This window comes from Mustela putorius, unplaced genomic scaffold (genome assembly GCF_011764305.1).
Source record: "Mustela putorius furo isolate JIRA1106 unplaced genomic scaffold, ASM1176430v1.1 tig00000281_pilon_pilon_pilon, whole genome shotgun sequence".
In the NCBI taxonomy this organism is placed as follows: Eukaryota; Metazoa; Chordata; class Mammalia; order Carnivora; family Mustelidae; genus Mustela; species Mustela putorius.
The window spans coordinates 30386498-30405792 of NW_025421343.1; the positions used below are offsets into that span (position 1 = coordinate 30386498).

Here is a 19295-nt window from a genome sequence, read left to right on the forward strand (position 1 = left end):
ATTAATAAAATGAATTAAGCATAGGAGAAAATGTTAACTTAGTGGCTGGTGGCAGATTCTCCCTGCTGACAGATTCACCAGCCATTGAGTTTATGAGCATTTGCCGATTTCTTACCGAGAGTGTAGGCTATGAAGTTGAGGACGCCCACTACAATCCACACCCAGTCGGGCACGTGCTTGTAACCTGGTGCTGCAAAGGAAAGCAACACGGCTTTTAACACAAAGTACACACGTTCCACCACACCATGTACTGCCAATGAGAAATATTTCTACTTCTTAAATAGAAGTTAAAGTACCTTGTAATATATTTTTAATGCAGAATTGGGTAGATATTAAAATACATCACTAAACTGACAAAACCAAAGGAGTATCTCCCCAACCCTTATTAACAAGAGGACTGAACTTTAATCTTAATTCAAAACTGTCCATCTTTACTTGAAAACTACTTATGTGCTGAGAATAAAAATTAATATTTTTAGAACTTAAAAGATGCCTGTGTTTAATCTGATCCTTGTTGTTTGCAATTATCCTACAAACATATTGAGCCTTCAATCTGTATTTTTTTCATTACATTATTAACTAGCCAAACAAAAGACCTTTTCATTTGGGTATAGATGGGTCACCTTCACTGGATGATCTGGCATCAGAATCATTCTGAAATGTCTGAACCTCACGACTGCCCTCTAAGACAGAACAACTGAGAATCAGGAGGTCTGGGCTCTAGTCCCGGCTCTGTACTCAACCGGCAGTTTGACTATGAATATACCATTTAACTCTTCCTGTCTATTTACCAAATATACCAGGACTAGATGGTTTATTTGGTCCTCTAGGTTCTATGATTTGGGGAAATATACATAATATTTACGTATTTTTAGCTCTCTTAATAAGTAAGCAAATAATGTTAGAATATTGGGAAAAAATATTTCCAGTTACAAAATAAACTTTTGAGGCTGTTCTGAAGATTAAAATACAAATTTTTAGAATTTAGACAGTCCATTTAGACAGTCATGTTTAATATCCAAACCATGCTTAATAAAATTTAATCTTATTAATTATGTCATACTTTATGATCTTCAAAAAGTTGCCATTTTATTACATGTATAGAAGACATAGCTTAAAATTTGAATTGATAGTTAAGCAAATATATAATTCCAATATTTAGAATTTCTATAATATCAAGTCATAAGTTTTTGAAAATCCGAACTTTCCTACAAAAACAATGTTTTCAGTGACTGTTAGTTTCTCCAGGTCAGTCCACAAGTCTGCTAAACACACAACACAGATGAATTATAACACTAAAACTCCTTAACACATCATTTATAAGTATTATTATCGGAAAATATATACTCCAACTTAGAATGCAAGATATGTTCATCTACCTCCATCTTTCACTTCCTCTCAACTCCATCAACTGGCTGAGCAATGAGAATCAGCTCTATCTCCCACTTACCCCCCCTTATCCCAAATACAGCCAGATTCTGTCCTGTGGTCTAGGGCAGAAACAGGGTGAAGGAGAATGGGAAGACAGGAACAGACGTGAAAGAAGACTTCAACAAACGTTTAAGAACCTTTTTCAGAGGAAACTCAAAAGTATTAAAGGCAAGTACGGATGCTGAGCAGAGTGAAAGAGAGATAATCTTCAAAAGGGGGATTTTCTCTTGCATAATTAGAACAAGGGAAGGGATATTTCCGGAACTGTTAAGTGTGCTGGACCCTGCTCATATTCACTTTCAGGTAAAGTGTCATAATCCTAATTTTTGTCTTCTTATAAATCCAATTATTCTTTATTTATCACAACCTCATTGCTTTTTAGACAGCATATCTAAATTAAGGAGCCAAACTGGTTTCCAGAACTTAATGGAAACAACCATAACAGACTGTGAAAATACAACTTACTTAGCTTTTACACCCAATTCCTAACATTTTACATACTCTTATAGTATGTAAAACTTCCCCAAAATACAAGCATATGAATAGAACCAGAAAATAACCACATCTCATTTTTCTCCATTTAGACATTTTAAATTTTATAGTAAAGTAGTAATCTTACCTGAAGCATAAAAGTCAGGATCAAAGTATGCCATAAGTAGAAAATTGAATACAACCAGCAGAAAGCCAGAGAAGGTTATCAAATTTGGAGCCAGCCAAGTAGGAAATACCTATTTTTTTTTTCAAAGTAATTACAAAATAGTTAAAGTAAAGGAATCTCTCTGGCCACTACACAAGATGCAAATTTAATTCATAATAAAGGCTATAAACTTGAAAGATCATACATATATATGTTATATATATTATTATTATATATTAAAATATAAACCATAATGCCCGCTGATAAAAATAAGCATCTTTCTTCTATGTTCTGTATTTTAAATAACTCCATAATCAACAAACTTTTATAATAATAACATTATATTTACTTGGGAAAATTTTAAATTCATTTTATAAAAATGATAAATTCTACAGTATAAGCTTATACGCCAACAGGGAGATAAATCAAAAGGTATGTGACTAAGGGAAAAGAAGGATGGGAGAGCTAGTTTTTCTAGATTATCTTTCTTATTAAACAAACAGTTGCATCCATAACACTCCATAAAATATTTAAAACTTACTAAAACATAATAAGTACAAGCCTATTAATCATCTTACCTTGACTATAGTGTTCCAAAATGGATGCATGACATACAGAGAGAGTGGATTGGTATCCACAGCACTGTACTGTTGAGAAATGAAAGAAAATATTCAGTTATCCTTGCACATTAGCAAACAGAACAGTATTTCTGGAGTGAAAATAGTATTACAAAAATAACCTAGAAACTATGTCTATTTACATGATGTCTTCATCTAAATAACAAAACTGGAAGAACAATATAAATGGGACAAAGATGGTCAAGTACAGCCAGGTATCTTTTCTTCATTCATTCAACTTTTATAATGTTACAATGTTTCAGTAGAGAAACTTATACTACTTACAAGACCTCACTTACAATGCAAGATCAAAATGTGCACACTGTATACATTCCAACACAGATTTTCTCCACCTCCTTATACCACCACTAAAACACTTACTAGACGTGCAACTTTGGGAAAGTTACTTAATCTCTGCCTTAGTTTGTTCACCTGTAAATGAGGAGCACAGCTTCTTCCTCAAAGGACTGCCATAAGAATTAAGTAAATTAATCATATGCGTGAAACACTTAAAGTAGTACCTTGCGCACGGTAAGTGCTATGGAAGTACTAGATATTCTTAAATGTTTTTTAACCACCAAAGGATGACAGATCCCTTTACAGCAGAAAAACAGCTTGCATAAATAACCAAAGGAAGGTAAGAACAGGTTAGGGTTCTGTGGTGATCCAGTTTATTCCCTAATTATTGAGCTATTTAATAAAAATTCAAAGGAAATTTTAACAAATATCTGTATTTATACATACAGACATACATATAATTTTAAGAGTCACATCAATGACTTATTCATCAGATACACACACACTGGCGTACCCGGCATGTCATAAGCACTCCACTAGGTGTGGGGAAGAAGAGATCATGGGTAAGGGATAATTCCCACCTCAGAGAGTGGGAATACCACCTATCTCATTCAGCTGACATTTAAACATCACAATAGTCCAATGTCTGAAAAAAGTTTTGTGTTTTATAGTAACGCTTAGTATGTCCATAAAAGAGGTAGTAAGCATTTGAATTATCTAAGTTTTTAAAAAATCATAATTAAAGGTCAAAACTTCTTCCTGAATGCTTCCAAATATGCACGAAATCTTTTCTCATCAATGTTTCAAGACTCCAAAGTGTGATGGAACAAAAAAGTAAATGCAGAGAAGTATGTTAAATACTGCTAGCAAAGACAGTTAACTAGTAAGTCAAATGATTTAGCAGACTCCCATGTCTGAGTGCCTCCCTTTCTCCAACCCATTCTGCCTGAAATGGGATAACTGGGACAACGGATCTGAGCTAGACCAGGGGAGGAAAACGGTGAAGATCCCAGCGTGCCTCCACTGGCTGCAGGGACAGGCTGCGCAGCCAGGAGACTACTTAAATGCGAGTTATGTTCTTCCTAAAATCACCTTGCACTTGCACAGTTTCCCACAGGTTACAAAGCTTTTCCACATAACAAATGTCACTGCATCTACACCTCTACAGAACGAAGGGGTCCTCAGCTGACAGGGCTACGTGGATTTAAGTCTTGGGACCTAAGGACAGGGAACCAATAGAGGCTGCCAATGACAAGGGGGAGGGTCCTGATCTCCACTTACAGGAGCCAGCATCCAGACCGACTTGACTAGCCAGCAGGTCAGATAAATGGGGAAACCATACATTTCAAGCACACCGTCTACTGTGAAGAACACTGTAAGAAGTCCAAGTCAGAAGGCAACTGTTTAAGACATCCCATGAATACCGAATACAATGTACAAAGTATAATGTTCTTAATTCAAATGTTTGCTGAATGAGCCTCATTCAACAGCTTTCCATCTTTTGAATTCAGATCTAAAAGAAGGCCCTTAACTGGTGGAATTTTCATTTGAAAAGCTCCTCTTTTTAAATTGTGAAGTTCTACCTCTAAATTTCTACTTCAGGAGACCAGAAGTATGAAAAGAATGCAGAGCTAAATACAAGGTTAGTTTGCCCAAGTAAATGTTTCACCTTTAGCTCAAGTACAGCAAGAAAATGTAAAATGAGATCACAAAAGGTAGCAAACAATAAACCTAAAGAACACTCTGGGCTCTAGCCTTACACACGGGAGTATTTTTCGATATCACATATCACTTAGTATAAACAAAGAAACTTAAAATTGTGTTGTGAATCAACAGGAAAAAAGAATCATTCAAACTTTCCACATGCATGAAAAAATAAATAAATAATAAACTTTTAGAGATGTTAAACTAGATTTAGGTATTTGTTAAAGCTTATTATATATATTTTTATTTTCCGGTGGAATGGTATATATCTGAACACCTGAACCAGGTAGATAAGCCACTGTTAAGGCCCACTGTGGCTTGCCTGATCTCCAATCTGCAAGGCCAGATGAAGCTAGTACCCTGGAGAAATGCTTGAAAACCATAGCCTGGGTTTGAGAATCATTCCAAGGCAAAATCTCAGAATCACAAGAGTTCAGAAGACACCTGACCCTCATCAACGCAAACAGGTAAAGCAGACATCTGTCCTCTTTTCAAATGCCTCTGGTGCCAAAAAACTCATTATTTCCAGAAGCAAACCCAACCCATGTTAAACCAACTTTCTATATACTTTCAAAACCCTCTCCTTGTTCCATATTTTCCATCCTGTTTTCATACTGCTTTACAAAGTTAAGCAGACAAGGGTCCAATTTTTCTTCCCAATAACCATGCTTCAACTATTTGAGGCCGCTCCCCCGTCACACCTATATCTTCTCTTCACCTGCTTACACATCTCACATTCCTCTTGCTGCTCCTCTTGCCATGCTTTCAAACGTCTCCTCATCTAGGTCTTGTACTTTAGACCAGAAGCAGGAAAGCTTTTCAAGGAAAGCATCGGATAGTAAATATTTAAGGCTCTGCAGGCCACATGGTCTCTGTAATAAACACTCAGCACTACCACTGAAGCAAGAAAGCAGTCACACAAAATAGGTAAACAGGGGCGCCTGGGTGGTTCAGTCATTAAGCATCTGCCTTCGGCTCAGGTCATGATCCCAGGGTCCTAGGATCGAGCCCCGCATCAGGCTCCCTGCTCAGTGGGAACCCTGCTTCTCCTTCTCCCACTCCCCCTTGCTTGTATTCCCTCTCTCGCTGTGTCTCTATCAAATAAATAAATAAAAATCTTTTTAAAAAAAGAAAAAGAGTAAACAAGTGAGCACAGTTGTGTTCCAGTAAAACTTTATTCACAAAAACAGGTGCCTGAGGGCTTTAGTTTGACAACCGGTGCTCCAGGAAATCCACTTTGTAATTAAACCAATACAAACATGATCCAGGGCATAAGAAACATTTCACGTGGTGCTTGAGTAGAGAGAACATGACCACAAGGCCCTCTTCCTCAATATTCCTCTGATACTCAACATACTAATTTCCTACGGGAACAAAATCATTCTGCAGACTTAAATACAAATGCGCAGGTGGACAACTAAGCCACCTTTCTCCATGCTAACGTGAGGATGACTGTTGGAACCTAAGGACAAGACTGTACATTTACCATTATAACATTTCATCTTACAAGATTCAACTCATTTTTCTATCCCCTCCAGAGCTCTTCAGATTCACTCACTTACGCAAGGTAAGAGCTACGCCTCTTCAAAATCTCCGCATGTAAATCGGTCATGCTGATAATAATGCCTTCACCTAAGTCTCTGTAAAAATGCTGATTGAGACAGAACTTCTAAACACTTCCCTCAAGTACATTTAATAATTTTTAATTGGGTATAGAATTCTATCCTGCCATCTGTGACAATTAGTCTATTTTTCCCACAAGAGAAAATTTTCATAAAATCTTAGTAAGATCAGAATTATTTTAGATAACATTTTGCCAAAAATTAAGAAGTTTCAGAACTCTTTTTTTTTTTTAACTTCAGTACAAGTTAGAAAATAAAGCAGATTTCATTCTTCATTCATTCATTCATTCAGTAAGCCAACAGGTATTTATGATTGAGCACCTACAACTGTGCCAGGCAAATTTTTACTAGGCCCAGTGAAGACAACGATGAACAAGAGCAGAATGTTCCCTATGTTAACCAAGTCCATAGCCCATTGTGAGATAGGAAGCACGAAAACAAGGATTAATCACAAGTTGTGTTAAATACCATGAAAGAAATAAGCAGGGTATTTTGCGAGAGGACTCAGGGCAGAGAGTGTACATAGTGTCAGAGTGTTCAGAGAAAGCTTCTCTAAGGAGGGGATACTCAGCTGAGTCCAAGATGAGAAGACAGATAAGGAACGCAAGACACACTATAATGAGTCAAAGAAGAGAGACCCTAAAGAGAACATGCTGTTGTAGATTCCATTTGTATCAAGTTCAAAAACAAATTAATTTATGACATAAGAAGTAATAATAGTAATTTGATGAGAGAGACTGAAGGGGGCCTTCTGAAGTGCCAGAAATAATTCTGTACCTTGATGTGGGTGGTGGTTATTTGGGTATGTACATATGTAAAAATTCATTAGACACTTAAGATCTGTGAATTTATATGTAAAATACCTAAAAAGAAATAGAAAATAAAGAATATACATGTGGCAGTGTGCATTTGTGTGTGTGTGGAGGGGGGGTACACAGGTATTGCAGGGAAGGGAGTACATGCCAAGATACCTTCAAGCAAAGAGAACAAAAATGTGCTAAGACCAGAAAGCTAGAAATACTTGAAATACTGGAGGAAAGCTAATGCAGCTATAGCTTATTGAGCAGGAAGAATGACAGGAAATGAGACTGGAGACGTGGGCCTACACCACCTAGCAAGACCACAGTGAGCTAGATTTTATTCTAAACCAATGCACATCCTGATTTACATTTTTAAAGGATCGTACTGATTACAGTGTAAAAAGAACTGGACAGGGACCAAAGTGCAAATAGAGGCCAGTTACAAGACTTAAAGCACATCAGGTGGAAGGATTATGGGTTAGACTAAGGGTTAGGGTTAGCAGTACAGTGACTTCTAAATTACTTCCAAATGTGCTGCGAAGTATACGTTTTTGAGAAGTGACATTAAAAATGTGAGACTCCCCTTAATTTAAGAAGGAAACTGGCTCCAATGAAAGGAAAACTATGAAACCACCTCTTTGGACATAGATGTGTTCCCTTTAAAAAGGTACTATATTTCAAATCCCTTCTCTGTACGGATAAGAAAACTGACACACCCTTGGATTAAGTACAGACCTTTGGACAAATTATTAATTAGACCAGGGCCACTGTCCCAAGTAATGCTCTACTACTATACTGAGCTGCAGATTTCCCCTACTTTGTTTGTCTTCTAAACAATATAAGGAAAATAGGACTCTCACTGTCAAATGATTTTAATATAAGGTCTGTCTTTACCCATCTGAAATATAAGCTTTATATATTTTTTAAAAGATTTATGAGAGAGGAAGGGAAAAAAAAAAAACACATATGGGAGGAGATGCAGAGGGAGAGGGAGAGAAAATCCTCAAGCAGACTTCCCACTGAGCAAGGAGCCTGACGTGGGGCCTGATCCTACAATCTACAACAACTGATGTTGTTTCAAGAGTCAGCTGCTTGGGCGCCTGGGTGGCTCAGTGGGTTAAGCCCCTGCCTTCGGCTCAGGTCATGATATCAGGGTCCTGGGATCGAGTCCCGCATCGGGCTCTCTGCTCAGCAGGGAGCCTGCTTCCCTCTATCTCTCTCTCTCTCTCTCTCTCTACCTGCCTCTCCGTCTACTTGTGATCTCTCTCTGTCAAATAAATAAATAAAATCTTAAAAAAAAAAAAAAGTCAGCTGCTCAACCAAGGGAGCCACCCAGTGCCCTGAAGCCTTATAGTTATAAAACACACTTCATTAACTACAGTAATCCGTAAAGTGTGGCTTGCTACACACTGTTACAGTTCATACACCACACTTACTATTAATCACTTCAGATGCAACCCAACTCAAAATGATACTTCGAATTTCTTTTAATTAGTCCCAAAATTTTTGAGTTCAAAATTATCCAAGTTTTTAAGAGTAAAAAGGAAGATGTCCATAAAAAGCCAATTTTAGTTCACAACTGGGTTATATGAAATTATATTTGTTGCTCAAACCAACTTTTCAGACATCTCTAAAATGCAACACACACATTAACAACCTTTCTTAAAACAGGGACAGAAAGTGTCAACTCCCTCTTCTCTCCCCCTGCACAATGAAGCTCAGTGTCTGGTATAGCACAGGGGTATGATACTGACGTCAGAACCTCGCTGACAGGACTCATGGCTCAATTATGTTTAGGTGTCTTAAGTCTTTACAGGAGCAGAATCCACTATGGCCAACATGTATCCCACCAGCCACTCCTGGAGCAGAGTTCTTTAGCAATGGCATTCCAATCCTCCAGGTGAGGCACTTTAAGCAAGAAACATAAAACGAGGGATCTCAATTATTTAAAAAATCGTTATTCACTCAACAAATACCAAGGCAATCAAAAGAGCAGCCTTTCACATAAAATTGCAGGACTCGCTGAGCACTGGGATATAAAGAAACTTACAATTAAGAGAATGGAGAAAACTTCACAACTTAATCTTTTCTGCTTCTGGCACACAGTAGCCTGAGCTCAATAAACATATTTGAATGTTTATACATATGAATGCATAAATGCATGAACTACTTTGCATGTTTATTTAAGTAGCAGTATAGAGTTAAGGTATCAATGATGAGAAGAAATGTTATTCCCTTCACCAAATCTGCTTTCCCCTAGGGACTAGTCCACAGCAACTTTTAACTTCACGAGGGGATATTCTTACTCTTCCCCATTTAATAATATTGTGTCTATATTTGTATGTTTTACAGTTTCCACAGACAATTACAGCTGTTCTCTTATTTGATATTGTAAGATAGATTATTCCTACTTATATTACACATGAAGAGACTATAAAATTCAAGGATTACAACGGCTAATAAGCAGATCTAAACTGTAAGTCCTTTCTGATTCATCCTGGAACATGTCTATGAAATTGATCACTTTGTCTGAAACCAGACTATCCTTTCTTGGCTTAAATACAATTATGATCTACCTGGACCCAATTTACTGAAATCATTATTCTCATAATAGCCTCTAAAATTTGTCTTCCAGTTTATGGCAGACACATCCTAAAGTAATCCCCAGTGAGTCAAGCCCCTCTATAAGCAGTCACCTCCCTTTGAAGGTTCATTCCACTCCCTTGAGGGCAGACCTGGTAACTAGTTTCTAACCAACAGAATATAGCAAAGGTGACAGATGTCACTGCCTTGATTAGGATACGTTCCATGACAAACGTGATAAGATATCATTTCCATGAATAGAAGTCTTCATCTTAGCAACGTGGAGGAGTCTCCTGCTGACCTTTAAGAAGCAAGCAGCAATGACGTGAACTGCGTATGGTGAGGGCCATGTGGCAGGGAAAAGTGGGAGAGCCCTGGGAGCTAAAGGCCTCAGCGACTGGGAAGAACTGCACGCTGCCAACACCACACAAGCCTGGATGAGGACCCCACGCTGCAGATGAGAACACAGCCCAGCTGACACCCTAACTGCAGCCTGGTGAGACCCTGAACAGAGAGAGGAGCCGGCTAACTGCTGCCAACTCCTAACTCACAAGCAACTGTGAGATAATGTGTGTTGTTTTATGCCACCAGGTCTGTGATAATTTGTAACCCAGCAATAAGAAACCAGTGCACAATTCTGAAAGCGCTACATCCTCTTTTCTGCTCAGAGATATCTTAAGGCTCCACAAAATCAAGACTACCTGATGCTTGAGAGCTAACTCGTTACGGTAATAGTTTCTTACTCCTTTATATCCACCTCTGGGTTTTATTAACTCCTCTTCAGATTGCAATATAATTGAATATTTCTTCGATGGGGTGGTTCGCAAACTGTAGTCACCAAACTGAACCCACATTTGGGGACCCTGCCCCAGACATACAGACTCAGATACTCTAGGAGTGCAGCTCAGCAATCTCTTTTAACAGACCCTCCTGGTAATTCTGCAGCACACTCAGGTTTGAAGACCACTGCTCTGGTGAAGGCAAAGATTGATGGCACTCCCACAACTCCTCGGCTGAAGGAGAAACCACACCATTAGTTTAGTGGCCAACACCTATCCCTCCCTATGGTAACTTCAAATACTGCACTGCAAGCAAGAGAAAAGGTATTATAAAATCCAGCAAGTACTCACTAAATTTACTACATGCAAGACAGAAACATTCACCAAACCTAAACTTAAAGTCCAAAAAGGTGGGGGAGGATTTCAAATAATCCTGGGACAAAAATTTTAAATTTCTTAAAATACTTTTTATCAATACAAGACTTTAGGAACTACAGTCACAGAAAAGATGACTCTGTAGACAATGAGATATCATTTCAGTCAATATTATCACTTACATCTACTAACAAGTTGGAAGACAGTGACAGATGATTGGAGAAGCTGGAGCAGTAAAAAACAAGCGAGTCATGATGACAAACAGGTTTGCTTGCTAAACTTAAGTAATCTACAATAAATTCTAACAAGAGATGACAGGACGAAAGGAGGGATCATTTAATGAAGAAACCTGAAATCCCTGCAGAGAAATCTGGATACCAAACACATGATAAATATATGGAGGAGACTGCAGATCCTTAATTAGGAGAGCAATATTTGAGAAAGTTTACTGACTCTGCATGTTGTACTATTATATATGATTAAAGAGAAGAAGAAATCTGAAGTCAACGTTTCTCTCTGTGACTCTTCCTATCTCTCCATTAAGTTGTCACCCTTAACTTGCTTTCCTAAAATATACTTCCTCTTGGTAGAACTTCCTGGGATATGGGTACACATGTGTATGCTGTATGTTAACCAGTGTCCACAAACAGAGAAGCACAAATGTCAAGTTTTATTCTTACTTAACATTAATAAAGCACTATGTGCCAGGCATTTTACAAATATTGACTCATTCAGTTTTGATTAACGATCCTATGAGGCAGATACTCCTTCATTTCACAGATGCAGAAATCTGGTTAGAGATGACTTTAAGTCAAAACACTAGCATGTGGTTTCTTTCTAACTTAATATTAATCCCAAACCTAATTATTTAATCAAAAGACTTTTATCTCAATTAAAGCTACTAGTATATGACATGTTCTTAATACTCAGCAAAATGTTAAGACTAGAAAATATGGTCATCCACCTGCCCCCACTAATAATTTTTAAATGGGGGAAAAGAAAACAAAAATAGTTCTTTCTTCTTCACTGTACATTTTCCCCACCTGCACACATTAGACACAAACCCAATTAAGCATGTCACTGAAGGTCTTTACGTTAATGTTTCGATATCTGGTACAAATATCCAACAACTACAAGGCAAAACTTATCTTTAATTCTTAGATTTGAGAGGAAGCACAGCATGAAGAAAATGGGCTCCTAATTCAGAATACCTGGGTTCAAATCTCAGCTCTGGGACCATTAGCAAGTTAAATTTTCTGTGCCTCAGTAAAATAACAGTAGCTCTACTTTCTAAGGCACCTGTGAATATTAAATGAGATAATATATGTAAAAACACTTAAAGCAATGCCTATATAAACATTTGCTATCATTATTATTATTATTACTCAGTATTTAAAATATTTCTCTTGCCATTTCAACTTTCCTTCACTGAGCTCACTAGGCTCAGCCACTTCCTTATGTCTAATTTACCATGGTCTTCCTGGTCTCTGGGCCTTGGTTCCCCCCTTCAGTCTCTCTGGTACATCTGCTCCAACTTTCCTTTACACACTGGGCAAATTTAAGCATTACAGGTGTTAGAAAAACAAGCCATCCTCAGTGAACTGATGTTTCAGAAAGCAGTAAAAGAACCAAGTCAAGATGTTTCTTCCAAACAGCACCTAAAAATGTGGTGACCTTCTACCGACCACTTAATCTCTCTCCCTCTCATTCTACAGAAGTTCCCCATCCATCCTTGTTTCACTCCTTCTGAAAGACTCCTCTGCCTCTGTCAACTGCATTAAATAATTCTTTCCATGAGGCATTTATAATTCTATATCTATGGCCACTAAAGAGATTACTTAAAAATAAAAATCTTTTAAAAAGGGCCCCTGGGTGGCTCAGTTGGTTAAGCGTTTGCCTTTGGCTCAGGTCCTGATCCCAGAGTCCTGGGATCGAGTCCCGAACTGGGCTCCCAGAGCAGGGAGCCTGCTTCTCCCTTTCCCACTCCCCCCTTATTTATGTCCCCTTTCTCACTGTGTCTCTCTGTCAAATAACTAAATAAAATCTTTTTTTTTTAAATGGGGTCACTAATGGATGTATCCATTACATCCATTATGAATGTATCTACAGGTGGGAAAGGACAGCTCCCTCAATCTACTCAAGGAGACCAAGCACAACTAAAGATAAGTTATGTCTGAATTAAATGTAACATATTTAGGTACTGCCATAATGAACGTGGTATACTGTAGCTGGCCTGCAATCATAAGTGCAAATCAAAAGATCAAGAATTTCTCATGTGTCTACTCTGCCTCAGAAGACAAGTGTTCTATTCTCTGAAATCATTACAGAAATATTCCTCTAGTGGAGGATAATTCTTTCACAAACGATACTTCTTTGCAGCATGAAGTTTCTTTGTTTTGATTCCTAGTCCACAAACCAGACCATTTGGTCCCGTCCAAGAGAAGTCCCTTGCACAAAAGATTACTATTATCTTTCTATTTACCCATTGTTCTACAAGCTGCCAGGGTAAGCTTCCTAAAATTAAAATCTGATCCTGTTTAAAATCAAGCAGTTCCCCCAAACCTATAGCATTATGACATGCCTAAAAATCACCTGAGATATTTAACATGCAGATAATACTAATCTACCCAGAATCTCCTGAAGTGAGGCTAGGAATCTGCTATTTAAACACTTCCCCAAGTGATTCTGATGCTGATAGTCCTTGGGCCACAGAAACACTGATCTACAGGGTAAAATCTAGAAGTCCTTTCCATCAAAGCATCCCCTCTTCACAGGACCCCATCTCTCTCTTCAGCCTCATCTCCTGCCTCTCCACCATCATGCCTAAATATCTACGTTCTTATGGTTCCCAGAAAATACTCTCAGGCCTCCACTCCTTTTGCATTCCACTGCTCTCCTGCACACAGTCTCTCTTTACAACCTGTTAACTGTTATACTAATAAATTTACAATTATTACAGCTCCTATAATCTGGTTGTTGTTGACATGCAACAACAAAATAACTGAAACCAATTCATCCTAAAATTATATTCTTGAAACCAAGCAAGACATTTGAAGAGCACTTACCTCCTCTCTGAAGCAAAATGATACAATTTGGATCTAGCCATTACACTAGCAATTAAATAATGCCTCCCCTAGGTCAGATTAAGTAAACCATAATAGAAGTTTCACCCTTAGATAATCGGGAAAATCCTTCAACTGTAAAGACTTGTCCAAAGAATGGACAGGTAGAAAGGAGGAATGATAAGCCTCTCAAAGGTAAAATCCCCCAATATAATTGTCTAAAGGCACATGAAGAAGCAACAGAGAGAATGGCAGTTAAACCCCTGACATCTTCACATTCAAAATACAGAAGTATTCTTCGGATATCCAGGAGATGCACAGCTCCCTTTTACCATACTTCCAAAATGGTATATATTCTTTTGCACTTTCATTTCTTCAATAAATCTCTGTTGAGCACCTATTTTCTTCATGTGCTATACCCTGGTCATGTTGAATAAGATACCTATAGGCCCTATCCTCTCAGAGCTCATATCCTAACAGAGAAGGCAGACTCTCAACTAATTATTCATTTGTTTAATAAAATTGTGGTAACAAATGGAGAACACAACACATAACAGACAACATGTAACATACAATCCATCCCATGCTCTCTTCTGCACCGAGAAGCAATCATCTTAGTTTCTTACTACAGAAATCTAATTACCACCCACATATGCACCCCTCTCGGTGGTTATTCTGAATAACTGCCAGGTTTCCAACTGTAGCTCTCAGAGGTACCTCTAGGGAGACAAAGAAATTAAACTAATTCAAAAGTAATTTTTATACCAGCAGCTTTTACAGTATCAAATTTTCTCACATCTCTTTGCTGTAATATACAGGAAATAAAGATCAGGGAATAAAGATCTCTTGACTATTTTGAGTCTTTACCCATTTATGAGATGATCTGCTTCGAAAGCTGTTTTAATTCAATAAGCACTCATAAAGCACTTCCTGTTGAAGACCACACAAGAGGTATGTGTGTTCTTTAGAAAGTACCTCTAGGTACAATTCACATTCCAGTAAAACCGACCACACAGATTTTTTCCTTTGGACACCTTTGGATTCATAATTTTAATATGAACACAATACCAAGTACCCTCTACTAGAAGTAGTTTCGGTTATAATTTGTGGCCCTCCTTTTTTAGAATAAAATCAACAAACTACATTTTAGTGAACACTGGACACTTGCTAAACTGACCTTTGTTTTCCAGGATGATAGGAAATATGCTGTCAGACACAGGAAGTGAGTCAGATAACGGAAAAAGGGAAAAGATAGGAATAAAAAAGGACACTCAAATTTCCTGTAAATTAGAACACCTATCTAGTTGGAAATATAAACTTAGGGAACACTGCTTATAAGAAAAAGTGGATTCCATAATACAGACACTGCTGCAACTGAAAACAGCTATTCTATTGGCACGTAAACCCAGAAAGCCAGATCCTAGTAAGGAAAAACTTTTATATGTCAATATTTACAGCGCAAAAGAGATAACAGGAAGCGGTAGAGCTGAAGGCAAAACAGGAGGTGTCTGGGTTAATAACCTTCTTTAATGAGTTACAAAGTCCTGGCCAAGGTTACAAGAAGGCTCTGAAACTTCTTTTCACTTAAATTTTAATACATCTCAGCACCTCAGGTCAAAATTGTATGACACCATGTTTCTTAAAAGCAGAGGCATGCCCCATATGACTTGCTAAGGTCCTTCACAGTTTTTCCGATTCCAGTTAGGGAAAATCCATTATGATTTTTTTCAGCTATTCATTCATTCCACACATCTACCGGGTTCCTAGTATGCGTAGTAGTATTGTGGTCAGGCCATGGTGATCCATAAACCAAGTCTAACCACTTGAGTATTACATTCTAATAGGGAGACACACCAACAAATTCCATAAAGGAGCAGAGGGTACTCTGAGAGCATGCTTAAGGGGAGAGGAGAGCTTGGGGGATGTTTCTCTGAGGAAATAACATTTAAGTGAAGACATAAAGATGAATATAAACGGGAAAGGAAGCAACATTCCTGGCAGCTGGAACAACATTACTTAAAGATCTGAAAAAGAAAAGGGGAGAAGGGGAGGAGATGGCTACTAATGCCAGCAGCAGCAGAAAGTGAGGAGCATGTGAAGCTGAAGACAGACGTATGATTCAGAGACGTGTAGATCATGTTATCAATTTTGGGGACTTGATTCCAAGAGCAATGGGAAGACTTTTTTAAGCAAAAAAGTAATATGACCAGAAGCACATTTTTTTTTTTTTTAAAAGATCACTACCATAAAGAAAAAACTGTAAGGGCAAAAGCAAATGCGAGCAACAAAATAAAGTTCTACTTAATCATAACCCAAAGTATAAAATAAACATTCATGCATCCATGCTGATATAAATAAATGATTGGACAAATACACAATGGGAAGACAAGACAGATCTCCCATACATAATTCCAAACAAATTATACCAATACTCTGCCCTCACAGAGGTGGGACATAACTCTCCACTGCCAAGGGAGGGTTCATAGTGACTTCCTTCCAAAGAGAGTAACTTTACAGAGAGAAACCTAACAAACAGTACTTTAGCCGGGTGATCAAAGTCAGTATCAACAGTGACAAGTCATATGGACAGCATGTACTCTAATGAGAATGCCATTTCATCTCTGTGCTTGTCCTCCCAAAAACCCATAACCCTTGCCTCACCATGAGAAAATTAGACAAATCCCAACTGATGGGCATTCTACAAAACACATAACCAGAACTCCTCAAAACTACTAGGGCTATCAAAAAGAAGGAAAGTCTGATAAATGGTCCCAGCCAAGAGAAGCCTAAGGAGACAGGACAACTAAATGAAATGTCGTATTGCAGATGAAATCCCAGGAAAGAAGGACATTAGGTGAAAACTTGGGAAATCTGGGTCAAGTATGGACCTCAGTTATTAATGTGTAAATATTGATTCATTAACCATAACAAATGTATCATACTAACGTACGATGTTAGTAACAGGGAAAACTGGGTCTGAGACATAAGGGAATTCCATTTTCATGATTTTTCCTGCACATCTATTCTAAAAGTATTCTAAAATAAAAAGGCTACTTACACTGCATGTGGGATGAGTGGTAATGGAACCACTCTTCTAGCTTGGGCTAAAAATGACAGAAGGTACTGAACCTGATGATTCACTGGCTGGTGGGTGAGGTAGAGGAATCGAGAGCGAAACTGACACCGATAGCAAGGATGAAAGGTTACAGCCCAGATCTCGGGCTCTGAAAACTGGATGGACAGTGGAGTCATTCATTGATAAGAGAGCAGTGGAGGAAAACCAGAGTTGGAGGAAAGTGAACAACCAGCATTTACTGGAGGCCCATTATGTGTCAGTCCCTTGGCAAATTCCTATAATCACTCTGCACCGTAGGGACTATTACCTGGCCCAAGGCCACGCAAAGAAGTTAGAGTTTGGTATCAGATTTCTACGGACTCCAAAGCCCGCGCTCTTTCTACTACACAGTTCCTTCTGTGCACCTTTACTTCATCGGGCAGCCCAAGCGCCACAAGCTACGGCTGAGGAAGCCTCCTCATTGGGCGTAGAAGTGGAGTGCATCAGCAGCACGGCCTCAGTAGTTACTCCCCCTCCCCGGGCCTCTCTGCCACAAGCCATCTCCATCTGAGTTGTATGAAAGAGACGGGTGGAAACTTCATTAAAATGAAGACAATTAAGACACCACGTAGGTAACCGCATCCGCTAAAAATAATCATGATGAAGTAAAGCAGCGCAAGGAATTCCCTGGTTCCACTCTCGTCCAGCGGTCTCCTAAGGAAAAGGCAATCCTCCGGGAAGGTACAGAGTCAAGGCGGCGGGCCTAGGACGCTCCCACGCACCCTGACCCCAAAGCTCCAGGTCTCGACAGGACCCCCCCCTCCCCAGAGAAACGCCCGCCAGTCCGCTCGGAGCCACGCAGCACAAGGTGACACGGACCGCGCCTGCCCCTCGGCCGCCTAGGAGAGGCCGGGAAGAGGGGGGGAGAGGGGCGTCCGCGGGGCCCCGCGCTACCTTGTACTTATCAAAGCCAGCCAGCTGCTCCGGGCTCACGTATTCGTAACCAGCCATGACGACCCGAACACCGAGCGCCCACTCGGCAGCGACTCTACGCGACGAGGTGCGGAAACACGAGCACCACACCAGCTGGGCAAGGATGGGAAGACTTAGCAGGCTAAAGAGGTGGAGCCGCGCTCCGCCCACCGCGCACGCGTAGCCGCCTCAGGCCACTTCCGCCGCCTCCCAGTGCGCAAGCGCAGCCTCCCCCTCTCCCGGCTCACCGAGGGAGGGTCGCTAGCCTGTTCACGCGGTCCACCCCCTCACGCCGTCGCAGTCCAATCAGTGTGAATCGGACAACACTAAGTCCCGCCTCCCAGGCTTTCTCGTCGCTTCATTCGCTAGCGTCAAAATTGGTGAGCTGAAGTAAGGAGTGAGCGGAGGCGAAAGGTCAATTTCCCAGGGGTCTTTGCTCCTCCCTGCGGCGGGAGGCGGGCGGCGGGAGTTTCTGTGGTTCCGCACGCGTGTGGGGATTTGGAGGTGTCCTTGAGGGTACCGCGATTGCCTGCGAACCAGTTCAACAGTACGTCAGGGAAGAGGGCTTAGTCGCCTCAAACCGTGACGTAAAAGACCAGAGAAAGGGTACGGGCCGGCTCCCTGCAGGTCCTGGCGCGGTGCGCCGCGTTGCGCGTAGTAGGTGCTTAGGAACCGTGATTAGACGTCGAGAAGCAGGTGGGGAGCCTTGGTGCCAGGCTTTTTGCAGTCTATAAAGGGCCGCGAAAGGGCGCTGGAGACAAATCCCTCAGGCCTCTCCATACTCCTCTCTATCAAAGTGAAATTGCTAATGTCTCGCACCAGGTAAAAGCACTGGTCTGAGTCTCTAGGGGTCTTTAAGGGCGTTTGCAGGAAGTGCATGCACAGAACTGGACTACATCAATGGTTAGAGTGTATCAATCCAGTAGTAAAATTTAATCATAGTGCTGGTTGCTACCGCTTTTTCAAGAGCCTTCTACGCGGGGAGCTTTACAGACGTTATCACCAACCCGCATAACAATACTATGAAGTGGGAGGCTCTTTACCCAAATCGCAGGTTAGGAAATAAAAATTCAGGTTATTCAACCTGCCCAGGGTCAGACCATTCATTATACAGCTCGGAAGTGGTCAACCCAACATGAAATGAGGTTCTTGGTGTCGGAAACCACTACCTCACAGGGACTCTGAATCTCTGGGTCTCTGAAACGAGAGTGATTATTTTGAGATCTCGTAGGTTCCTTATATTCATTCATTAAACATAATTATTGGGTGCTCAGCATATGCCAAGTATATTATTATTTCTGCGTGTGTCTTAGCTCACCTTCTAAAGTATAAGGTTCTCATGAGGTAGTAGATACAAAGCC

The 19295-nt window shown here is 39.9% G+C and overlaps 1 protein-coding gene across 4 annotated transcripts in view; it reads right to left on the reverse strand.

Moving 5' to 3' along the window:
- The window catches only part of SELENOI (selenoprotein I), a 40453-nt gene extending 22334 nt beyond the window's left edge, over positions 1-18119 (reverse strand). For 3 of the 4 annotated variants that reach the window (XM_045079290.1, XM_045079292.1, XM_045079291.1), the window contains exons 1-4: positions 17917-18119; positions 2647-2715; positions 2051-2159; positions 116-190 (exon numbers count right to left, since the gene is read on the reverse strand). In XM_045079290.1, the coding sequence (XP_044935225.1) occupies positions 116-190; positions 2051-2159; positions 2647-2715; positions 17917-17973 (310 nt within the window). In that variant the 5' untranslated portion in view covers positions 17974-18119. The remainder of the gene's footprint in view (positions 1-115; positions 191-2050; positions 2160-2646; positions 2716-17916) is intronic. The other variant, XM_004781382.3, reaches the window with a different exon arrangement.
- Between the last annotated feature and the right edge of the window lie 1176 nt (positions 18120-19295).